This window comes from Lacerta agilis, chromosome Z, assembly GCF_009819535.1.
Source record: "Lacerta agilis isolate rLacAgi1 chromosome Z, rLacAgi1.pri, whole genome shotgun sequence".
NCBI classification, from domain to species: domain Eukaryota; kingdom Metazoa; phylum Chordata; class Lepidosauria; order Squamata; family Lacertidae; genus Lacerta; species Lacerta agilis.
In genome coordinates this window covers 13144852-13164755 of record NC_046331.1, presented here as the reverse complement: position 1 = coordinate 13164755, position 19904 = coordinate 13144852, and the positions used below count along the sequence as shown (strand labels likewise).

General features: G+C 43.5%; 1 protein-coding gene across 1 annotated transcript in view; it reads right to left on the bottom strand.

The window, feature by feature from the left end:
* AK8 (adenylate kinase 8) overlaps window positions 1-19904 on the bottom strand; it is a 98881-nt gene that overhangs the window by 77647 nt on the left and 1330 nt on the right. The window contains exons 2-3 of the mRNA XM_033137910.1: window positions 17743-17827; window positions 341-390 (exon numbers count right to left, since the gene is read on the bottom strand). Coding sequence (XP_032993801.1) covers window positions 341-390; window positions 17743-17827 — 135 coding nt within the window. The remainder of the gene's footprint in view (window positions 1-340; window positions 391-17742; window positions 17828-19904) is intronic.

Genomic DNA, 19904 nt, shown 5'->3' with positions numbered 1-19904 from the left:
TTGCCCCAATGGGAAGACAGCAAGCAGGACCTGAGCACAGCAACTCTACCCATGTGATTTCCAGCAACTGCTATTCAGAGGCATACTACCTCTGATAGTGCAGGGTAGAACATAGAAATCATGGCTTATCCTCCATGAATTTGTATAATTTAAAAGCCATCCAAGTTGGTGGCCGTCACCCACATCTCATGGGAGTAAATTCCACAATTTACCTATATTGGAGCTTTTTGTCCAGGTCCAAAAAAATGCTAAGGATTAACATAGACTTTAATAAAGGCAATGAGTCCTTCATCTGCTATCCATTAAGAACATTTCCATGCATGCACAAAAATCCACTTACAATAGTTGTTTTCCCAGAAGCAGGAGGTCCAAGTATACAGATCTTTGGAACTGTAGATGAAATAAAAAACACATGAATGTCACAACATTGTAGCTGTTAAGGATCCTTGTAATTTCCCGAAGATAACTACAATATCCATTGCCATTCTAGTTCCTTTTATTAGCATATATTTAAATGTTGGAAATGTTGGGATGCACTGTAGGCTTATTCTCCTTCCTAGACTGTCCTTTTTATGTTGACCTATTGAACTTTATCCAGTGATAGACTGATACCCAATTCCTCTTCCATCTTCTCCATGCCTCCCTGGTGAGAGGAGACACCTTTTTGATTCTCTCACCATCCAAGATGGAAGATCATGCATGACCCATTGCATTCTCCACCTTAGATAGAACTAAGACCTTTCCAATCAATCATGCATTTTGTTCAACGAACATAGCTTTCCTCCCACCCAAACCTAAAGTCTCAGTGTGATTATATACATAGAATAAAATTGGAAAGGACCCCAAGAGCATCTCTTCCAAACCCTGCAATGTAAGAATCACAGCTAAATAATCCCTGAAACATTGCCATCCAACTTCTGTTTAAAAACCTCCAGTGAACAAGAGCCCACAACCTTCCCAGGTAGTCCATTTCACCATTGAACAGCTCTTACCATCACATTTCCCCCCCCCTAATGTTTAGTCAGAATCTCTTTACTTATAATTTTGGTAATCAAGAGTAAAGTAGGCTCCTCCAGCAAGGATTAACTCGAAATGCCAACAATTCACCCCCCTAGCATGAAGACCTCAAGTTTGGACTAGTGGTCAGCTAGTAATTTTGGGGAAGGAATGCTGCTATTTTACATAGGATAGGCAACATGGTGCCCCTCCAGATGCTGCTAGACCTAGTTCCAATCAACTCCAACCTACATGACCAATGGCCAGGAACAATGGGAGTTGTAGTCCACTAATATCTCAAGGTGGTATACAACAGATCATATTAAGAAAAGCAAGCTTTGGTCACTGTTCTGAGGAGATAGGCTACAATCTCAAGCAGAGTGGGGAGGATCTAATGGCCCAGGGTAAAAGACAGGTTCAGCTGCTATTCCAAAACATATATGGGACCTCCCCACTACTTCAGGAGACCTGCAGCCTAAGGACTACCTGTTGAGTGCACTTGGTTTGCCTGTGTGTACCTGGGTGCTGGTTCTGACTTTTCTGGCTTTCAAAGCCCTGAACACCTGGGACACCTACTGAGAAATGCACCCGCTTAGAATTTAAGATCCAGATCAAGAGTCCTCTACATGCTCCAAATTCAGGGGGCAGAGATTGGATCGGTCATGTTGCCTGCATTAAGGAGTGACTGCCCCCAATTCCAATGCTTTTAAACAGTGACTGATCATGGCTGTTTTGATTACAGTGGGCCCACCACTTCTGCAAGGGTTCGGTTTTAGGAGTCCATGCACAGAGGCAGGAACCCCTGGAACTGCCTCCCACCACCGCAAGATGGAGAGCATCTTACCAGGGTCTGGAAAGGTTGTGGGAGAGTCCTGAGAGCTTCCCAGGGCCTTTGTGAAACCTTCCCAAAGCCCTGTGCCTCACCTACCTAGCTTTGGGAAGGTACCGCAAGGACCCTGGAATGCTAGTGCCAGAGTCCTCCTGCAAAACCTAGTGGGTGCACAGGTGTAGGGAAAATTAATAAATGGAGAGCAGAGATGGACCTGGCTATCCATTTACTTATTTACTCCCCACCCCAGCCCAACATAAGGTTATGATCATATAAGTAAAGCAAGCACGATTTGAGGGCTTTCTGTATTGCTATTTGTCCTGTGCTCTTATTAGTTTTATGTGGTTTTGCTCTTACATGGTTTTTAATCGGGACACTATTTGCTTAACAAGAGTGTGGACTATGGATTTATTCATCTTTTAATTAAAGCTATGATTGATTTTTGTTAAAGTTACCTTGCTTGGTGTATTAAGGCATATCATTTCTTTTTTAAAAAATATGTCAAAAAATTAATGGCTGCAACTTATTCCCAAGGAAGAAAAAATAAAAAGGAATATGTAACAGTGTTGTAAGAGGAAGCGGGCCTTCCAAGGCCTCATCCTGGCCAGTCCAGGCTCCACCAACAAAGGTCTGGGGACTGAGGGGCAGGTTGTGCACGTGCCGGGGTGTGTCTGTGTGTGTGTGTGTGTGTGTGTGTGTGCAATGTACTCTCTGTGTCGAGAGAACAGACCTACCACACCCCTTCTAGATGTGTGTGACGTCTGAGCAGCACCATGGCAGGTATTTTGCTAGTTTAGAAAGAAGATGGTTTTCATTTCACTTTCCCCTCACGTCTCCTTGACCCAAAGACTAGCTACCTCCTGGGCAGAGCTGAGGAAGATGAGACGTGCAGTGCATTTCCCAGGTTCTTTCTGGAGCAAGATGGCAAAAACTCCCCCCCCCCTTCAGCCACTAGAGAGAGAAAAAACAAGTTACTCTGTGTGTTTTCACCCTCCTCAGTCCTTTTGTCTCGCTGCTCACTCGCTTTCCCCCTGGACAGCATTAATATCAGATTCCTCCCTGCTCTTTTCTTGTTCATTCCTCGAGTCCATGGTTGTCCGTGGCACAACCTTCTTTTGGTTTCAGAGCAAGATTAAAGGCGAGGGGAGCTGAAGAAGAAGAAAGGGATGGCGCGCCAGCCGCCTTCCCCCTCGGCACATATGTCCCCGCATCTTCTTCGTTACGCGGACGTGTGCGGGGTTTTAATGTGCCCTTCCATCTCAAGCACCGTTGCGGGCTTTTAATGATTAAAATATGGGAGAGAGGAGGCCCAGGTGCTGGGAAACGGCAATCAAGTTGAGGTGGATTACCAGAAAGGATGGTCTAGCGAAAGCAGGGGGAGGTGGACATAAAGGGGAAACAAAGGGTTGAGAGTGTAGGGGGCAGGAGGCCTTGGGGAAGTTCTTGGCTGAGATTAAGGCTGGGTACACACTAGGCCTTTAAAGCACATTTGAAACACATTCCTTCCCCTCAAAGAATTCTGGGCACTTTAGTATGTTAAGATTTGCTGGGGATTGTAACTCTGCAAAGGGTGAGCTACAGTGCCTGGGAATCTTTGAGGGAAATAATGCGCTTTAAATATCTAGTGCAGGCTTAGGCAAACTCAGCCCTCCAGATGTTTTGGGACTACAACTCCCATCATCTCTGACTACTGGTCCTGTTAGCTAGGGATGATGGAAGTTGTAGTCCCAAAACATCTGGAGGGCCAAGTTTGCCTATGCCTGATCTAGTGTGTACATGCCCATTTTCAGGAGGTGTGGTATGGGGTGTCAGCAGCCTCTGGATCGGAGCTGCTAGGAATTGCACGTCAGGAGAATGGTCTCTGTGCTCAGGACCTGCTTCTGGGTTTCTTACTGGGGCATCTTGTCTGCCATTCTGAGAACAAGATGCTGAACTAGATGGGCCTTTGGTGTGATCCAGCAGGCTTGTCTAATGTTCTTAGGGTATTTCAGCCCACCTGTGACGATTCTTTGAAAACACAGATATCTTGGGGTACAACTCAATGGGCTGAGTTAACTATTGGTATAAGTCAGTCTTTTCAAAGTTCCCTGAGTGCAAGAGACAGGGCTTGGTTATGGAAATACAAAGACCTTTTTTGTTTCCACATGCCCTTTTAAACTTTACTCTTTTAATATATGCTTTGATGCTTTGTTTTAATGCAGCCTTCCCTATCCTGGTATATCGGACAAGCATACTGGCAAGGCAGCTATGGCAATGGCTCACCTCTCCAAAACAGTATGAGAAACTAAATAGGAAATTCTTTCCAGTAGCACCTTAGAGACCAACTGAGTTTGTTCTTGGTATGAGCTTTCGTGTGCATGCACACTTCTTCAGATACCAGGTATCTGAAGAAGTGTGCATGCACACGAAAGGTATCTGAAGAAGTGTGCATGCACACGAAAGCTCATACCAAGAACAAACTCAGTTGGTCTCTAAGGTGCTACTGGAAAGAATTTCCTATTTTGTTTCGACTATGGCAGACCAACACGGCTACCCACCTGTAACTGGAAGTATGAGAAACTGTGATGCTAATGACCAATGCCAAGATGTGCTGCTTCACACTGCTTTATGGAAGTGAGTTGTAGGCAACTTACACCCGCCAGGAGCAAAGCCTCAATGCCTTCCATAAGTGCTGCATCAGGAAGATTTTGGGCATTGCATGACAGGACACAGTCTCAAACAAAGACATGCTCTCCCAAGCCCACATTCTCACACTCCTCTCTCAGCAACATCTACGTAGGCTTGGTCATGTCGTCTACAGAATGAAAGATGGCAGGATCCCCAAGGACCTGCTCTACGGGGAGCACCAAGCCTGTTAGCAGACCAACTCTACAAAGATGTCTGTAAATATGACATGAAGGCTGGCAACATCAATCCTGCTGTGTGGGAATCCCTTGCAGACAACTGCAGTGCCTGGGGACAGTAAGTCAGGTTGTGTATCTATAGCAGTGACTAAAGGAGGAATGACCACTGGGAGGAGCGCAGAAAGAAGAAATACCATGGTACACCTGCATCAGCACAGCCAGATGCCATCATCTGTCCCAGCTGCAGCAAAACATGTCTCTTCCATTTCAGTCTCTACCACAGCAACAGGAGCTGTAACCCTCCAGTGGTTTGACTTCACCCTCAAAGGCACATTCTTCCATTGTCTCCTGAGACAAACAGATGCCAACTAAGTGAAGGTGTATTGATGTTAAGTAATAAGTTCCAGGAAGTTCCAAAGTGTAGGCGCTCTTACACTAAAGGACCAATTTATTGCAAGTGCAGAACAAGCATTAAATGGCAGGTAAGAAACAGACAGAAAATTGTTGTTGTTGTTGTTTAGTCATTTAGTCGTGTCCGATTCTTCGTGAGCCCATGGACCAGAGCACACCAGGCACTCCTGTCTTCCACTGCCTCCCACAGTTTGGTCAGACTCGTGTTGGTAGCTTCGAGAACACCGTCCAACCATCTTGTCCTCTGTCATCCCCTTCTACTTGTGCCCTCCATCTTTCCCAACATCAGGGTCTTTTCCAGGGAGTCTTCTCTTCTCATGAGGTGGCCAAAGCATTGGAGCCTCAGCTTCAGGATCTGTCCTTCCAGTGAGCACTCAGGGCTGATTTCCTTCAGAATGGATAGGTTTGATCTTCTTGCAGTCCATGGGACTCTCAAGAGTCTCCTCCAGCACCATAATTCAAAAGCATCAATTCTTTGGCGATCAGTCTTCTTTATGGTCCAGCTCACACTTCCATACATTACTACTGGGAAAACCATAGCTTTAACTATATGGACCTTTGTCGGCAAGGTGATGACTCTGCTTTTTAAGATGCTGTCTAGGTTTGTCATTGCTTTTCTCCCAAGAAGCAGGCGTCTTCTAATTTCGCAACTGCTGTCATCATCTGCAGTGATCATGGAACCCAAGCAAGTAAAATCTCTCACTGCCTCCATTTCTTCCCCTTCTATTTGCCAGGAGGTGATGGGACCAGTGGCCATGATCTTAGTTTTTTTGATGTTGAGCTTCAGACTATATTTTGCACTCTCCTCTTTCACCCTCATTAAAAGGTTCTTTAATTCCTCCTCACTTTCTGCCATCAAGGTTGTGTCATCAGCATATCTGAGGTTATTGATATTTCTTCCAGCAATCTTAATTCCGGCTTGGGATTCATCCAGTCCAGCCTTTCGCATGATGAATTCTGCATATAAGTTAAATAAGCAGGGAGACAATATATATTAAGTAGCGAGTGGACATAGCAGATGATGCAGTGATTCTCCAAGCAGCTCTCTTTATTCTCAGGCTGGAACAGAGCTGAACTGAAGGACTGAGCCAGGATGAGTATATAGTACTCAGTAACATGCAACAGTAACAACTCTCTAGCTACCCAATCCGTGAACGGCCCTCTCAATCCTTCATTTGCATGTTGTGGACATGAGTGAGAACTGCAGACACGGTGGGCAGAGTGAAACTACCGGTATATACACAACACCCCTAGTGGCCTAGGGTGAGAACTTCAATACATAACAATATAACAACAACATAACATAACAATTGTCGTACTCCTTTCCCAATTTTGAACCAATCAGTTGTTCCATATCCAGTTCTAACTGTAGCTTCCTGTCCCACATAGAGATTTCTCAGGAGACAAATGAGGTGATCCGGCACTCCCATTTCTTTAAGAACTTGCCATAGTTTGCTGTGGTCGACACAGTCAAATGTTTTTGCGTAATCAATGAAGCAGAAGTAGATGTTTTTCTGGAACTCTCTAGCTTTCTCCATAATCCAGCGCATGTTTGCAATTTGGTCTCTGGTTCCTCTGCCCCTTTGAAATCCAGCCTGCACATCTGAGAGTTCTCAGTCCACATATTGCTGAAGCCTGCCTTGTAGAATTTTAAGCATAACCTTGCTAGCGTGTGAAATGAGCACAATTGTGCAGTAGTTGGAGCATTCTTTGGCACTGCCCTTCTTTGGGATTGGGATGTAGACTGATCTTCTCCAATCCTCTGGCCACTGCTGAGTTTTCCAAACTTGCTGGCATATTGAGTGTAGCACCTTAACAGCATCATCTTTTAAAATTTTAAATAGTTCAGCTGGAATATCATCACTTCCACTGACCTTGTTTTTAGCAGTGCTTTCTAAGGCCCATTTGACTTCACTCTCCAGGATGTCTGGCTCAAGGTCAGCAACCACACTACCTGGGGTGTATGAGACCTCCATATCCTTCTGGTATAATTCCTCTGTGTATTCTTGCCACCTCTTCTTGATGTCTTCTGCTTCTGTTAGGTCCTTGGTGATGTCCATGTGTAGAGTCGTCTCTTGTGTTGTTGGAAAAGAGTGTTTGTGATGACCAGCTCGTTCTCTTGACAGAACTCTATTAGCCTTTGCCCTGATTCGTTTTGAACTCCAAGGCCAAACTTGCCAGTTGTTCCTTTTATCTCTTGACTCCCTACTTTAGCATTCCAATCCCCCATAATGAGAAGAACATCCTTATTTGGTGTCACTTCTATAAGGTGTTGTAAGTCTTCATAGAATTGGTCAATTTCAGTTTCTTCAGCACCAGTAGTTGGTGCATAAACTTGGATTACTGTGATGTTAAAAGGTCTGCCTTGGATTCGTATCGAGATCATTCTATCATTTTTGAGATTGCATCCCAGTACAGTTTTCACCACTCTTTCATTGACTATGAGGACCACTCCATTTCTTTTATGGGATTCTTGCCCACAGTAGTAGATATGATAGTCATCCAAACTGAATTCGCCCATTCCCATCCATTTTAGTTCACTGATGCCCAGGATGTCAATGTTTATTCTTGCCATCTCATTTTTGACCACATCCAGCTTACCAAGGTTCATGGTTCTTACATTCCAGTTTCCTATGCAATACTTTTCTTTACAGCATTGGACTTTCCTTTTGCTTCCAGGCATATCCGCAACTGAGCGACCTTTCGGCTTTGGCCCAGCCGCTTTATCAGCTCTGAATCTACTTGTACATGTCCTCCGCTCTTCCTCAGTAGCATGTCGGACGCCTTCCGACCTGAGGGGCTCATCTTCCATGGATCACTGCCTTGTCATGGTGAAGGGGCTTGAATAACTCAGGGAAGTTATGGACAGGTCAAGATGGACAGGTCACAGTGGAGAGTTTTGACCAAACGTGATCCACCTGGAGGAGGAACCGGTAAGCCAAGTATCCCTGCCAAGAAAACTCCATGGACAAAGACAACAGACAGAAAATAACAACCTTAAATACTTTTTTAAAAATCATGCTTGCTTTGGATATTTTGTTTGCAACTGAATCTTAATTAGATCCATAAGCAAATATATCCTTTGAACCTCACTCTGTTGCCCTCTGTTCCTGAAATCTTTCGGCTTTGTTTAAAATCTGAAATTTGGACACCTGCCATTTTCACGATGCCCTTTGAGGTTGTGATCTGTTGCCACTTTGGCCCCCACCCACCCACTGCCATGTTATGTACAAGCACTGTGATGGCTAGTCTCCCAGTGCATTTTCTTGGAAGTCTGCTCCCTTCTACCCCTCACATCTTTTCCAAAGGTACCTGTGGAGATAATTTCAGTCGAAGATTCCAGCTGGCCAAAATAAAAAATGACAAGCCTTACTGGATCTTGCTATCCAAAAGGGAGCAATGCTCTCTGATCTTGGCAAGAGAGCCAAGGGAAAGAGAGAAGTGTATTCCCCACCCCACCGTCCACCCCAAAGCTTTGCAACCGCTTTCCAATACGGAGTTGAGCAGTGGAAAATTTTAAATCATGCATGAAACCCCCCCCCCCCCCAAATTACAAATTCATCTTTACAAAGTTATTTGACTTGGGAAGTTTAAAGGAAGGGCTCTTACTGGCTCTTGTAAGAGCACCAAGAAGAGGCTATACATTATCAGGAAAAGAATGCTTTAAAAGGCTACATCAAGCTGTTTTTGTCACCTAATTTCTTTCAAAAAATAATGTGATTAAAACCTGTGTGGCTTTTTTCTCCTCCATCCCCCTTTTAAAAAAAATCTTAACACCTTGAAACTCCAGCCTGGTAAGTGAGGAATTATTTATAAACAGAGCCACTGAAATGTGCTGTGGTGCCAACACTAATCAACTTCTTCAACCCGCTTCAAAGCAATATATATATATATATATATATATATATATATATATATATATAATCACGAACCTTTCTATCTACAGATCCTTTTGAGGTTTAAGTAAGGAGCACGATTTAAAATTCACAAGAAAACCCTGAGGTACTGAAGCTTTAATACACAGCTTTTTGGACAAACGTTTGATAGGAGGGGGGAGAAAAAGGAAACGTACCATTATACACACCGTATCACGCTTTAATATTGCCCAGGGCTACTGTAAATGCTCACTTTGTACTAAATCTGCTTTCCCTTCTGCATAGGAGCTGGCAGAGGACGTGCCAATGCAGAAATGTGCCGATTTACTCATCTGCACACCGGTAAAAATCATCTGAGGCTCGGTCCCTAAACGTACCACATGAGTGGCAGAGTGTTTCTAGGGCAACTTTGTAATGGACTGTTTAACCCTTCTGGTCTGCACACAGATCCCTTTATACTGTCAACGGTCCACCTTACAACAGAGAGTTATGCCAGCTGAGTCCCATTGATTTTTGTGTACTTAACTCCTTCTTGGACTAGGGCTACAGCATGACCGCCATCCCTACCCCCCAAGCAGCTGCTAAAATGCCAAAGTTATCCATTTTTAAGAAGGAAATTCTAACACAGAACACAGAAGGCTGTCAAGGATTTGGCTTCCAAAATTTCTGTTATCTAACAAGGTGTGACTTTGTTGAATAAGCAATCCATGTTCAATTATCCAACCACTACCTGATTCTGCTTCTCTGCACTTCATTCATTTTTCTAATATTAAGATTCAGCTTTGATAATAATAATAATAATAATAATAATAATAATAATAGTAATGATAATCTTTATTTCTGTTCACTGCTAATTTACATTCAGATTAGTGCTACAGTTTCTGCTGTGTTTCCTTGGTCCAATTCAAACTCCTAGTATTAATCTTTAAAGTAGCCCTAGGGTCAGTTTACCTGCAACTGAGTTCCTATCCAAACTCTAAAATTTACCTTCTGAATGCCGCTGCCAGTAGTGGATGACTACTAAAGTGGGATGGGAATTCCAGGCAGTGCCCTGGATGAAGGAGTGCGGGAGAAATTTGATTTGGATCACATTTAAAGATGTACTTGCTTAATTCTCACTTTCTGAAAAAACTCAGACATGCAACCTTCCAAGTTTACATTTCTCCTAATTTTTACAGTGCAGTTCTCCAGCCCAGTGGCATGCCAAAAAATGTTCATGCCCTGGTAAAGTGTGCACCAAAAACATATATGTGTAGAAGTAACATATGCATTCTGTTAGGGGAAATTGCTTTGCAATCATGTATATATTGGTGGAGTTTGCATACAAAAATGTTAATATTAGAAAAAAATTGCACAAAACACAGATGAATTTCCACAAAGGGTTTTGAAAAAGAACACCACAAACTGATGTGGAACTGTAACTAGCTGAACCTAAAAAGAAGAAAACTAAGAAACTGAGAGAAGCCACAATTTTCAGATTTGTCCATCTCTACCTGAATGTAGAATACCATCCCTGTAAGGGCTTCCTAACACTGACTGCATAGGATCAGGATGCGGGTGGTGCTGTGTTCTAAACCACAGAGCCTAGGGCTGGCCGATCGGAAGGTCGGCAGTTCAAATCTCCGCGAGTTCAAAAGCACATCAAGTGCAAGTAGATAAATAGGTACTGCTCCGGCGGGAAGGTAAACACGTTTCCATGCACTGCTCTGGTTCGCCAGAAGCAGCTTAGTCATGCTGGCCACATGGCCCGGAAGCTGTCTGCGGACAAAGGCCAGATCCCTCAGCCTATAGAGTGAGATGAACGCGCAACCCCAGAGTCATCTGTGACTGGACTTAACGGTCAGGGGTACGTTTACCTTTTTTAACACTAACTGCACTCCTTCCAGCACGAGACCAAGACCCTTTTATTCTCCCGGGCTTTTAAAAAACTTTCAGTGTTTCTTAATTCTTTCAACCCACCCTAATTTCAGACTAATATATTTTATATTGCTTTAATTCTGTTATAGGTTGCTTACTTTTTAACCATTGTATGTTTTTAGCATATAATTAATAAATAAATAAATAAATAAATAAACCGTAAGCCACCTTGAGTCCTGGTTCTGTGGGGGGAAGACAGAATACTAATAAATAATAATTAATCATAATAACTCTCATTGGGCCTACAAGTAAACTTTGCAAAATCTGAGGCTATGTGCTTCAACACTGCCCCCCCCCCCTGCATACCCAAAAGGAATTCACTAACATCAAAAAAATTAAAACTCTGCCGCACCAAGTTCAGGGTTCAAATAAGCAGAAACCTCAACAAACTATACCTCCACAATTACAAGCCCCTCTACAGGCTGCCTCACACACTGGAACTCCCTGCTGCCTGACATAACGACTCTTTTTGGTGCCCGCTAAAACATTTTTGTTTAGAGAAGCCTACCTATGTATGTTTAACCTGTTTTTTTTTAGTTTATTAGTGATTTTATTTATTATTCTGGTCTACTCAGGTAGACTAGAGTGTGGTGATACACACAGGAGAAGTGTACCTTGCAGAGTGCAGGGCTGAAGACTCATTCTGATTGGCTGCAGGTCCAGCTAGCCAGAAGGTGGGTGGAGACAGAACTTTGTGACTGGAAAAGGAATAGCAGTTGAGAGTCTGGGTTCCTGGCGTTCAGCTGGGTAGTATAGCCCATGGGTAGGCAACCTAAGGCCCAGGTGCCCAATCGCCTTCTAAATCTGGTCTGGAGACAGTCCAGGAATCAGCATGTTTTTACGTGAGTAGAATGTGCCCTTTTATTTAAAATGCATCTCTGGGTTACTTGTGGGGTCTGGCTGGTGTTTTACATGAGTAGAATATGTGCTTTTATTTAAACTGCATCTCTGGGTTATTTGTGGGACCTAGGAATTCGTTCACCCCCCCCCCCAATATAGTCCAGCCGCCCACAAGGTCTGAGGGACAGTGGACAGGCCCCCTGCTGAAAAAGTTTGCTGACCCCTGATATAGCCTCTGAACTGTGTGCAATTTGCCCTGAGAATAATATCTACAGCCAGAGAAGGAAGTCTCTGAGCTGGGTGTTAAAATTAAGTGGCTAGTGTCTTTTAAGGGTATACAGACCAGTGAGAACCGGGAAGCTCAATTTGAGAAAGAAGAAGCGGAGTTGTGAGGAAACACTCTACTTGGGTCTCAAGTTCAGTAAAAAGGGGACATACCTTCTGAAATTTTCAGAACCATACTTTTATGACCTAAACTGAAACAGTGCTGCAATTAGTTAAGGAACCAAAGTGAAAATAATCTGTGCATTTACCATCTTGTTTAGAAGCCTGTGACATCCACTGTGATATCGATCAATCAATCGATAATAGATAACTCTTTCTTGAAATAATTCTATCCCCTGACACATCTTCTCTTTTACCTATTTTGCTGTAAAATAAAATCTTTTGCCTTTTTAACTTCCCTAAGTCTCCAAGTGCCATTTTCTTTAAAAAGCAAAAATACCCCGTAGGAAGAGGGGACATGTGTCCTGTGTTTTAACCTGTTTTTAGTTTATCACTGATTTTATTTTTTTAACGTTTAAATAGTTGTTTTTACTAATGGTTTTATTGTTTTGATATTTGTAAGCTGCTTTGATGGGTTTTTTTAACAGCAATGTATATATTTAAGAAATAAAAATCAATTTTGATTGGTTTGTATCCAACTAAATTCACTCAAAAGAGGACCCATTGAAATTAACAGACCCAAGTTAGTTATACCCATTCATTTTAATGGGTCTACACTGAGGAAGACACTGGATACAACCCCATCATCCTTGGGTTTTTCTGAGTGATTGTTGTATTTTTTAAAAGTTTCTCAAGGGGGGGGGAGGTCTGCTAGTCGCAGGAAGTGCGAGGAGGTGGACGTGGTGGGAGCCAGCGATGGTGAAGGTGCACTGGGACTCTCAACACTGATCATAAAAGCCAGGAGCAGATGATACATGACCAGATTGGCTACAAACCCCAGCCCAAACCAAACAACCATTCATCTCAGTTTGGGAACTTAGAGTTTTAGAGCCCAAAGGGTGGACAGTGGCAGTGCCTGGTACCTGTGAGCTTTGGAAGAAAGCAGGAATTTGTTTCAAGAGACCAACAGGCTCTGTTTAGAAATAGTAGAAGAGACTGAGCTTTTCTCCTCTAGGTTTTAAATGGAATTCCTCCTTCAAGCAGAGCAAGTCTTGCTTTCCCTACAAAGATGGGATCTCTGCCTAATAATAATAATAATAATAATAATAATAATAATTTATTATTTGTACCCCGCCCATCTGGCTGGGTCTCCCCAGCCACTCTGGGCGGCTTCCACCAAACATTAAAATACATTTAAACATTAAAATACATTTACTTGATACTTGCCTTACTTGATGGTTTCTTTTGTGCAACCTTGCTAGGCTGCCACGCTTAATAAAATATTTGTTTTTAACTTTGCATGCTTCGTTGTATAAACATAGATGGACATTCTAGCTACTGTACTTAATAAAATATTTTAAAAAAAAAGTTTCTCAAGGCCTGTTGTTGTTTGGAGCTATAAATTACCAGCACCTTTGAGTATAGCGGTGGTGGCACCCCAACCCCCCTGGCCACACTACTTAAAGGAGTACTTTAGAACCAATTATTAATTAAAAGCTTTTCTGCCTTCACACCTGGGAAAAATACAACCCCTTTTTCTTTTCCTTCCACATCTCTGTTTGAATTTTTCTCTGGGGCGAAAGCTGCCTTGGAAGGAGAGATCATGAAAATTCATAGCTTTCCTGATGACTTTAATAAGGTAATGCTTCTCCCTCTCTTCAGTCAGCACCTTCTTCTGTGATCAAGAAATTTGTTTAAAACACACACACATTTACACACAAAGAAACCAAGATTGCTAGAGGTTCCTCTGTTATTCTTTCTTTTTTTCTCAACAGCTCTTTTTAGCATTGTTCCTTCCATTATTTAAGAAGAATACTCTGAACTTGAGCAGACAGCAGTGCTTCATTTAAACCAAAGACAATCTCTTTACTAGAAACTCAAAATCAAGAGCTTTTTGCTTTGTTTTCAAATCCCACTCTGAAAAATAAAAGGAACAAAGCTGGGATGTTCAGCTCAAGAATTTAAAAACACAGGGCCAGATTCAGCTAACTGGTTCCACTAACAGGAGCCCCTACAAGGAATTTTGCTAGCACAGTGGGGCTTTCCTCCATCCCTGAACACACCCCTACACCCCAAATTGGCTCGGGGGGGGGGGGGATTGGGAGAAACTCCAGAACAGTGCACAGGGGAGGAGAGGGAAGATCATTCCATCAGACAAGCAGGATGTTGGAGCAATCTCCTTAGCACTACGTTGAATTTCTCCCTCAAAAAGCTGCCTTATACTGCATCACTCACTGGTCTGTGTAGTGCAACATCATCTAAACTGACTAACAGTGGATCCCCAGAGTTTCAAACACAAGACATTTGTGGAATGCTCTCCCCAGGGAGGGTTGCATCGCATGAGCAGGAAACCGCCCCCACGACCCTTCCAAAATATTTTCTGATCACTCCCCTAACCACCCAGAGCACATTGGGGGAGTGAAAGGGGTCCCATTTCACCAGCAGCATAGGAAGCCCTGGTGGCACCTGAGGCAGGCACATGTGCACCCTACTACACCATGGGAGCGGGGCATGCCATGGGGGTGGGCCAGGGGCCAGAGCAGTTGTGCCCTAAATCAAAATAGCAATCATTATCATCAGTTGAATCGTGCCCTTGCTTCAGCTGCCAAAAGGTTTACATGAAAACTTTTCTATGGTGTACTTAAAAACAAAACAAAAAAACCTCTCTGAAGCAGATCAGAATGGGCGCAAGCTACGTTCAGAAACAGCTCCTGGATGCAAACTTTTTTCTCCCCTCACTCACCAACCCCAAATATTTTGCTTCAAATTCACCTTGATATAAATCTCAACCCTAAAACATAAAGAGACCCAGACGCCTCTAGTGACAGAGATTTTATTGATGTGACACAACAGAACGTTTGGTGTGTGTGTGTGTGTGTTTTAAAAAAGCAACAACCCAGAGTAAACCGTTACAGAAACATCAAAGCAACATGACACCATTCTCGCCTTGACAGCTCATGTGGAATGAAAAATTAGAGTGCCGTTGTGCATAGCCAAATCTAATCCGCCTAAGGGTGAACAGTTTGTAAATCAAATAATTTTGATTGAGGGTACACGGCTCTTCATTGTGGCAGGAACGCAGGCTGTTCGATTCGTCAGCCTACCTTACACACAAACACACACTCATGTTAAGAAGCCCACTTGCAGCTTCCCCGACTGCGAAGCTGTTGAGCTGTGGAAGTCATTAGCTGTGGCAAGTAAGTAAGTAATTTAAAAATAAAAATAAATGGCAGGCAAAAGCTGCCAGTGCTGAGAAGCCAAATTTTCACTTGACAAAAGGAGTAATTAGCAAGCTTAATGACATCAGGAAGTTATCAGACGGAGGCGCAGAGAGTATAAATAATGGATACACAAGAACTCCTGCCATTCCCAGGAAAGGCATCTTGGTGTTTTTTTTAAAAAAGGATCTGTTAATGCGCTTTTCTCTTTGGCTTTCCACAGGAAAAGAAACTTGAAGCAATCCCTTGAAGCAATTTTACAAACCCTAGAAATTAGCACATGGTGGGCTATGGGTAGGAACATAAGGAGGCAGTGATTTCCATCCTGTCCTGCACTTGCCACAATCAGCACTGTTTACATTCCACTACAGTTTGGCTCCTGCTAAATCCTGTTTGTCTCACTATATTATGTCTGAAACTAACACAATTATTTACATAATTAATTTCTATGCTTTTCAATGGATAGGAAACATAAAAATAATGCAGAAAATCACATTTTTGCAGACTCAAAAAAGAAAAAAGACCATAGTGAATTCCGCTCATATTCACTGGCATGACTTCTGCTGCTAACATCACACAAACATGTACATTGTATACAAGGCTAGCCTTGTTTTCAAAGTTGCCATTTCAGGTTTCAGGACAGGGGAGCTATGAGATTACAATAGTGGGACACAATTCCCAGCAAGGATCAAATAACTTGTCTTAAGAGATATATAGATATATACATATATATTCAAGTTCAAAACTGATGGCTATTTTATGAGTATTTAATGTGGGGTTTCTTAATATCTAGGTCAGGGTTTCCCAAACTTAGGTCACAAATTGTTTTTGGACTACTACTCCCATCACCCCAAGCTAGCAGGCTCAGTGGTTATGGATTATGGGAACTATAATCCAAAAACAGCTGGAGACCCAAGTTTGGGAAATCCTGATCTAGGCAGAGGAGGCTTTTCAATCAGGTTGAATGGGGTGCTGCACCACCAACCCCTCAACCAGCCCCACCTGCCTGCCTTCTTATTCACAACCAATCCAGGGGGTGGTGGCCCTGGCTGTCAGCTTTCTCCTCCTCCCAGGTTTCAGTGTGGCTATTGTAGAAGTCAGCAGGGAGGAGGATGGGGACAAATCTGTAATTAGTCCCCCCCCCCATTGGCTCTAGCACTACCTGCTGTTTGGACTCCCTGCCTTCTGCCGTTTCAGTCAAAACAGGCATCAGGCACCACTGTTCCGAGGTGCTCCTGGAAAATAATTGTTAGGTCTGAAAGGCATAGCCCTCTTGGTATGCCATCCCTAATCAATTTCATCTCAATTGTGCAGATGATGGTTAGGTCCTACTTGTGTGCTTCCCATTGACACCTGGTTGACCACTGTGAGAACAGGATGTGGGACTAAATGAACCATTCGCTTGATCCAGCAGGCTCACATTATATTATATTGTGTTGTGTTGTGTTGGTGTTATGTGTCAGAGTTATGTTACCTATGGTTTCCATGCAAAGTGGCAGGGGTGTAGGAAGGGGGGTGCGGGGGTGCAGTCCACCCCGGGTGTCATCCTTGAGGGGGGTGACTAAATGGCACGCAGCAGGGGGTGACGCTTACCGCGGGGCCTGGCCTGCAGTGCGTCTGAGCCACGTGTTCTGGGAGTGTTGCAGTGACTCGGGGCCCCGCGCTGCCTGAAACGGCAGCATGAGGCTTGCGTCCGCCAGGCAGACTCCGTGGGCAGCTCACCGCGCCATCCCCCTTGGCAGATCGCTGTACCGCCCCCCTGGGCGGATCTCCCCGGAGCCCCCATGCACAGATCGCCTCACCCCCGCCGCTCCGGGTGTCGGGGCAGTTAGCTATGCCCCTGCAAAGTGGTACTGTTGGGTACTGATTAGGGCTGGTCAGCCAAATCTCTACATGAAGCAAACCCTTGAAACTAAGCCATCACTTTCCCCTTCATAACCGCGATATGACCTTACCAGCAGATCCCATCACCCTGGGGCTGAGCCAAGCATAGAGGAAGTGAGGAACTAAAAGCTGAGATAGGCACCCCTGTGATTTTGGCTTCCCACTTGTGCCTCTATGCTTTGCTCAGCCATGGAGTGATGGGATCTGCTAGAAGGACCATACTGGAGGAAGAGAAATTGTGGGCGGGGTGGAGACTGTCTGCACTTTGTGAGGAGGCCAGAATATATAGTTGGTGGCTGATCAGCTGTCTTGATGTCCTGCATTCTAGAGAAGCTGATCAAAACATTCTGGTGGCTGCCATAAAGGGAGAAAATGTGTAGGAAGAGGGTAGGCAATAAGACAAAAAGGATAGTGGGAAAGACAGGCTTGAGGTCAACAGCTTGTAGGGCAGGAGCTTCTCATAGGCCGGATTCAGCTCAGGAGCTGATAGTTGCCCAATTCCCCAACCCCCTACTAAAATGATTTCTTCCCTTTACTCTACTCACCACCATAGTTGTCTTGTTCTAATTGTTTGATCAAGAAGTCTACAGGCTCTTCCGGTTTATGGATAAGCAAACCTTGAAGCATTTCCTTTAAAAACAAAATTAAAAGAAATATTATTACTACTATTATTATTACTGTTACTGTCTGCATACACTCCATACATTTGAAGTGCATGACTTACTCTGTCCAGGAATTTTTGGAACTGTAGTTTGTTAAAGGTGCTGGGATTGTAGCTCTGTAAGGGATAAATTGCAGTTTCCAGGATTCTTGGGAGGAGGTGTGTGCTTAAATGCTAATGGTAAGTATGCAGCCAATATTACTACTGGTACAGTGGTGCCCCGCTAGACGAAAATAATTCGTTCTGCGAATATTTTCATCTAGCGGGTTTTTCGTCTAGCGAAGCGGCAATGTAACCGCGGTTTTCGCTAGACGAAAAACAAAGACGAAAAATTTTCGTCTTGCAAGGCAGCCCCATAAACTGTATTTAATAGACGTTAAACATTTTTTACGCAAAAGTCTCCAAGCAACTTTTGGAGTTTAAACATAAAACTTATTATAAGATTTAAACATTCCTTTAAAAAAAAACATATAAGTCACAAGAACATACAAAAGAACCTACTCCTCCAAACAGCTGTGGTACCGTATATAGAAAATCCATCTCTCTCTCCAGGCTCTCTCTCCAGTTGAGAGGAAATCTGGAGTATTTGTCCCTGACAGTGGGTCATCAGGACAGATTAGGTGCTGGTTTACCACCCACCTCACTATCCAGCAGTCTCCCTGCATGAACTGACAAAGGTGGTTTCAAAAGCAGTGTTGACAGGGCTTTTTTTTCAGCTGGAACTCACCAGAATTCAGTTCTGGCACCTCTCGGGTGCACAACGTTAGTTACCATTATAAGAGAGCAAGGGATGAGTTTCGGCACCTCTTTTTCTAGAAAAATAGCACTGGGTGCTGATGACTCCCAGTCTTTTGGTTCTAGAAGACTTCAACATCCTTGTCCAGGGCTATTAAATTGGGGGTGGAGGTTCAGGGCTTCAGGGCTGCCGTTACAACTGTAGGACTGTTCCAATATGTCATTGGCCCATCCACACTCTGAATCTGGTTTTCTTGACTGGGCAGGAAAAGGGTGGATTGAATTTACTGTAAGTGCATGCCCCTTATTCATTCTCATCACCAAGGCTATACCTGCAACTGTGGCTGATAGCCAGCAGAGGCCACTGTGGGCCTTGCCAAATTAGCCACAACTCTGCAGGTCATCCTCTGCTCGGATTTAGTTGCCTGAAGAAAGAAGGAACAAGAGGGGGAACAGTAGGGTTGTCATATTTCAAACAGTGAAAATCCGGACAGAAAAGCTGTTGAGCTTTTTTTTTTTTTTTTTGGCAAATTTGTTGGCAAAGACGGCACTGCAAGCATATAATCAAATGTCATTATCTCTCAGCTTAAGGCTGTATTCTCTCCACATTCACCCACAGTCACTTTAAGTCCCTCTTGAAAGTTGGTTACAATTTCCAAGCAAAATGAAGAGAGTAAGGCAGTTGGATGGGGAGCTGCTATATTATTATTATTATTATTATTATTATTATTATTATTATTATTATGCATTTTATTTTCTGCTATTAAAACCACCAGGCTGCTAATAAAACCAGGATCATTGGTTATTATCCCCAGAGATCTAGCCTGTAAACTTGGAAAGGAAGAGAGAATAAATGGGGAACTTCTGGCCTTCCAGATATTACTGGACTCTCTCCCACCATTCCTAACTATCAGCCATGCTGGTTGGGGCTGATGGGAGTTGGAATGCAATAATATATGGAGAGTCCACAGTTTCTCTGCCCTGATCTAAGAGACGGCATTCCCTCATCTTGTGAGGAAATGACTCGTCTAAATGAAGGGCTTCCTACATCTATTGCATGCTACTTCTTTGATCAGGAATGGGGACCTGTACCCTTCCAAATATTGTCAGGCTACAGCTCCTATCATCCCTGAGCATCAGCCATACTGAGTAGGATTGATGGGAGTTGGAGAAAAATATGGAAGGCTACAGGTTTCCCAGCACTGGATTATAACTGCCCTGATGCTCCAGTTCATTAGCCGAAGTTCATTATCCTTTCTTCTTATTGTGACTGGGAGCCACAAGTTAACAGTAAATCACATGCTTCTGCTT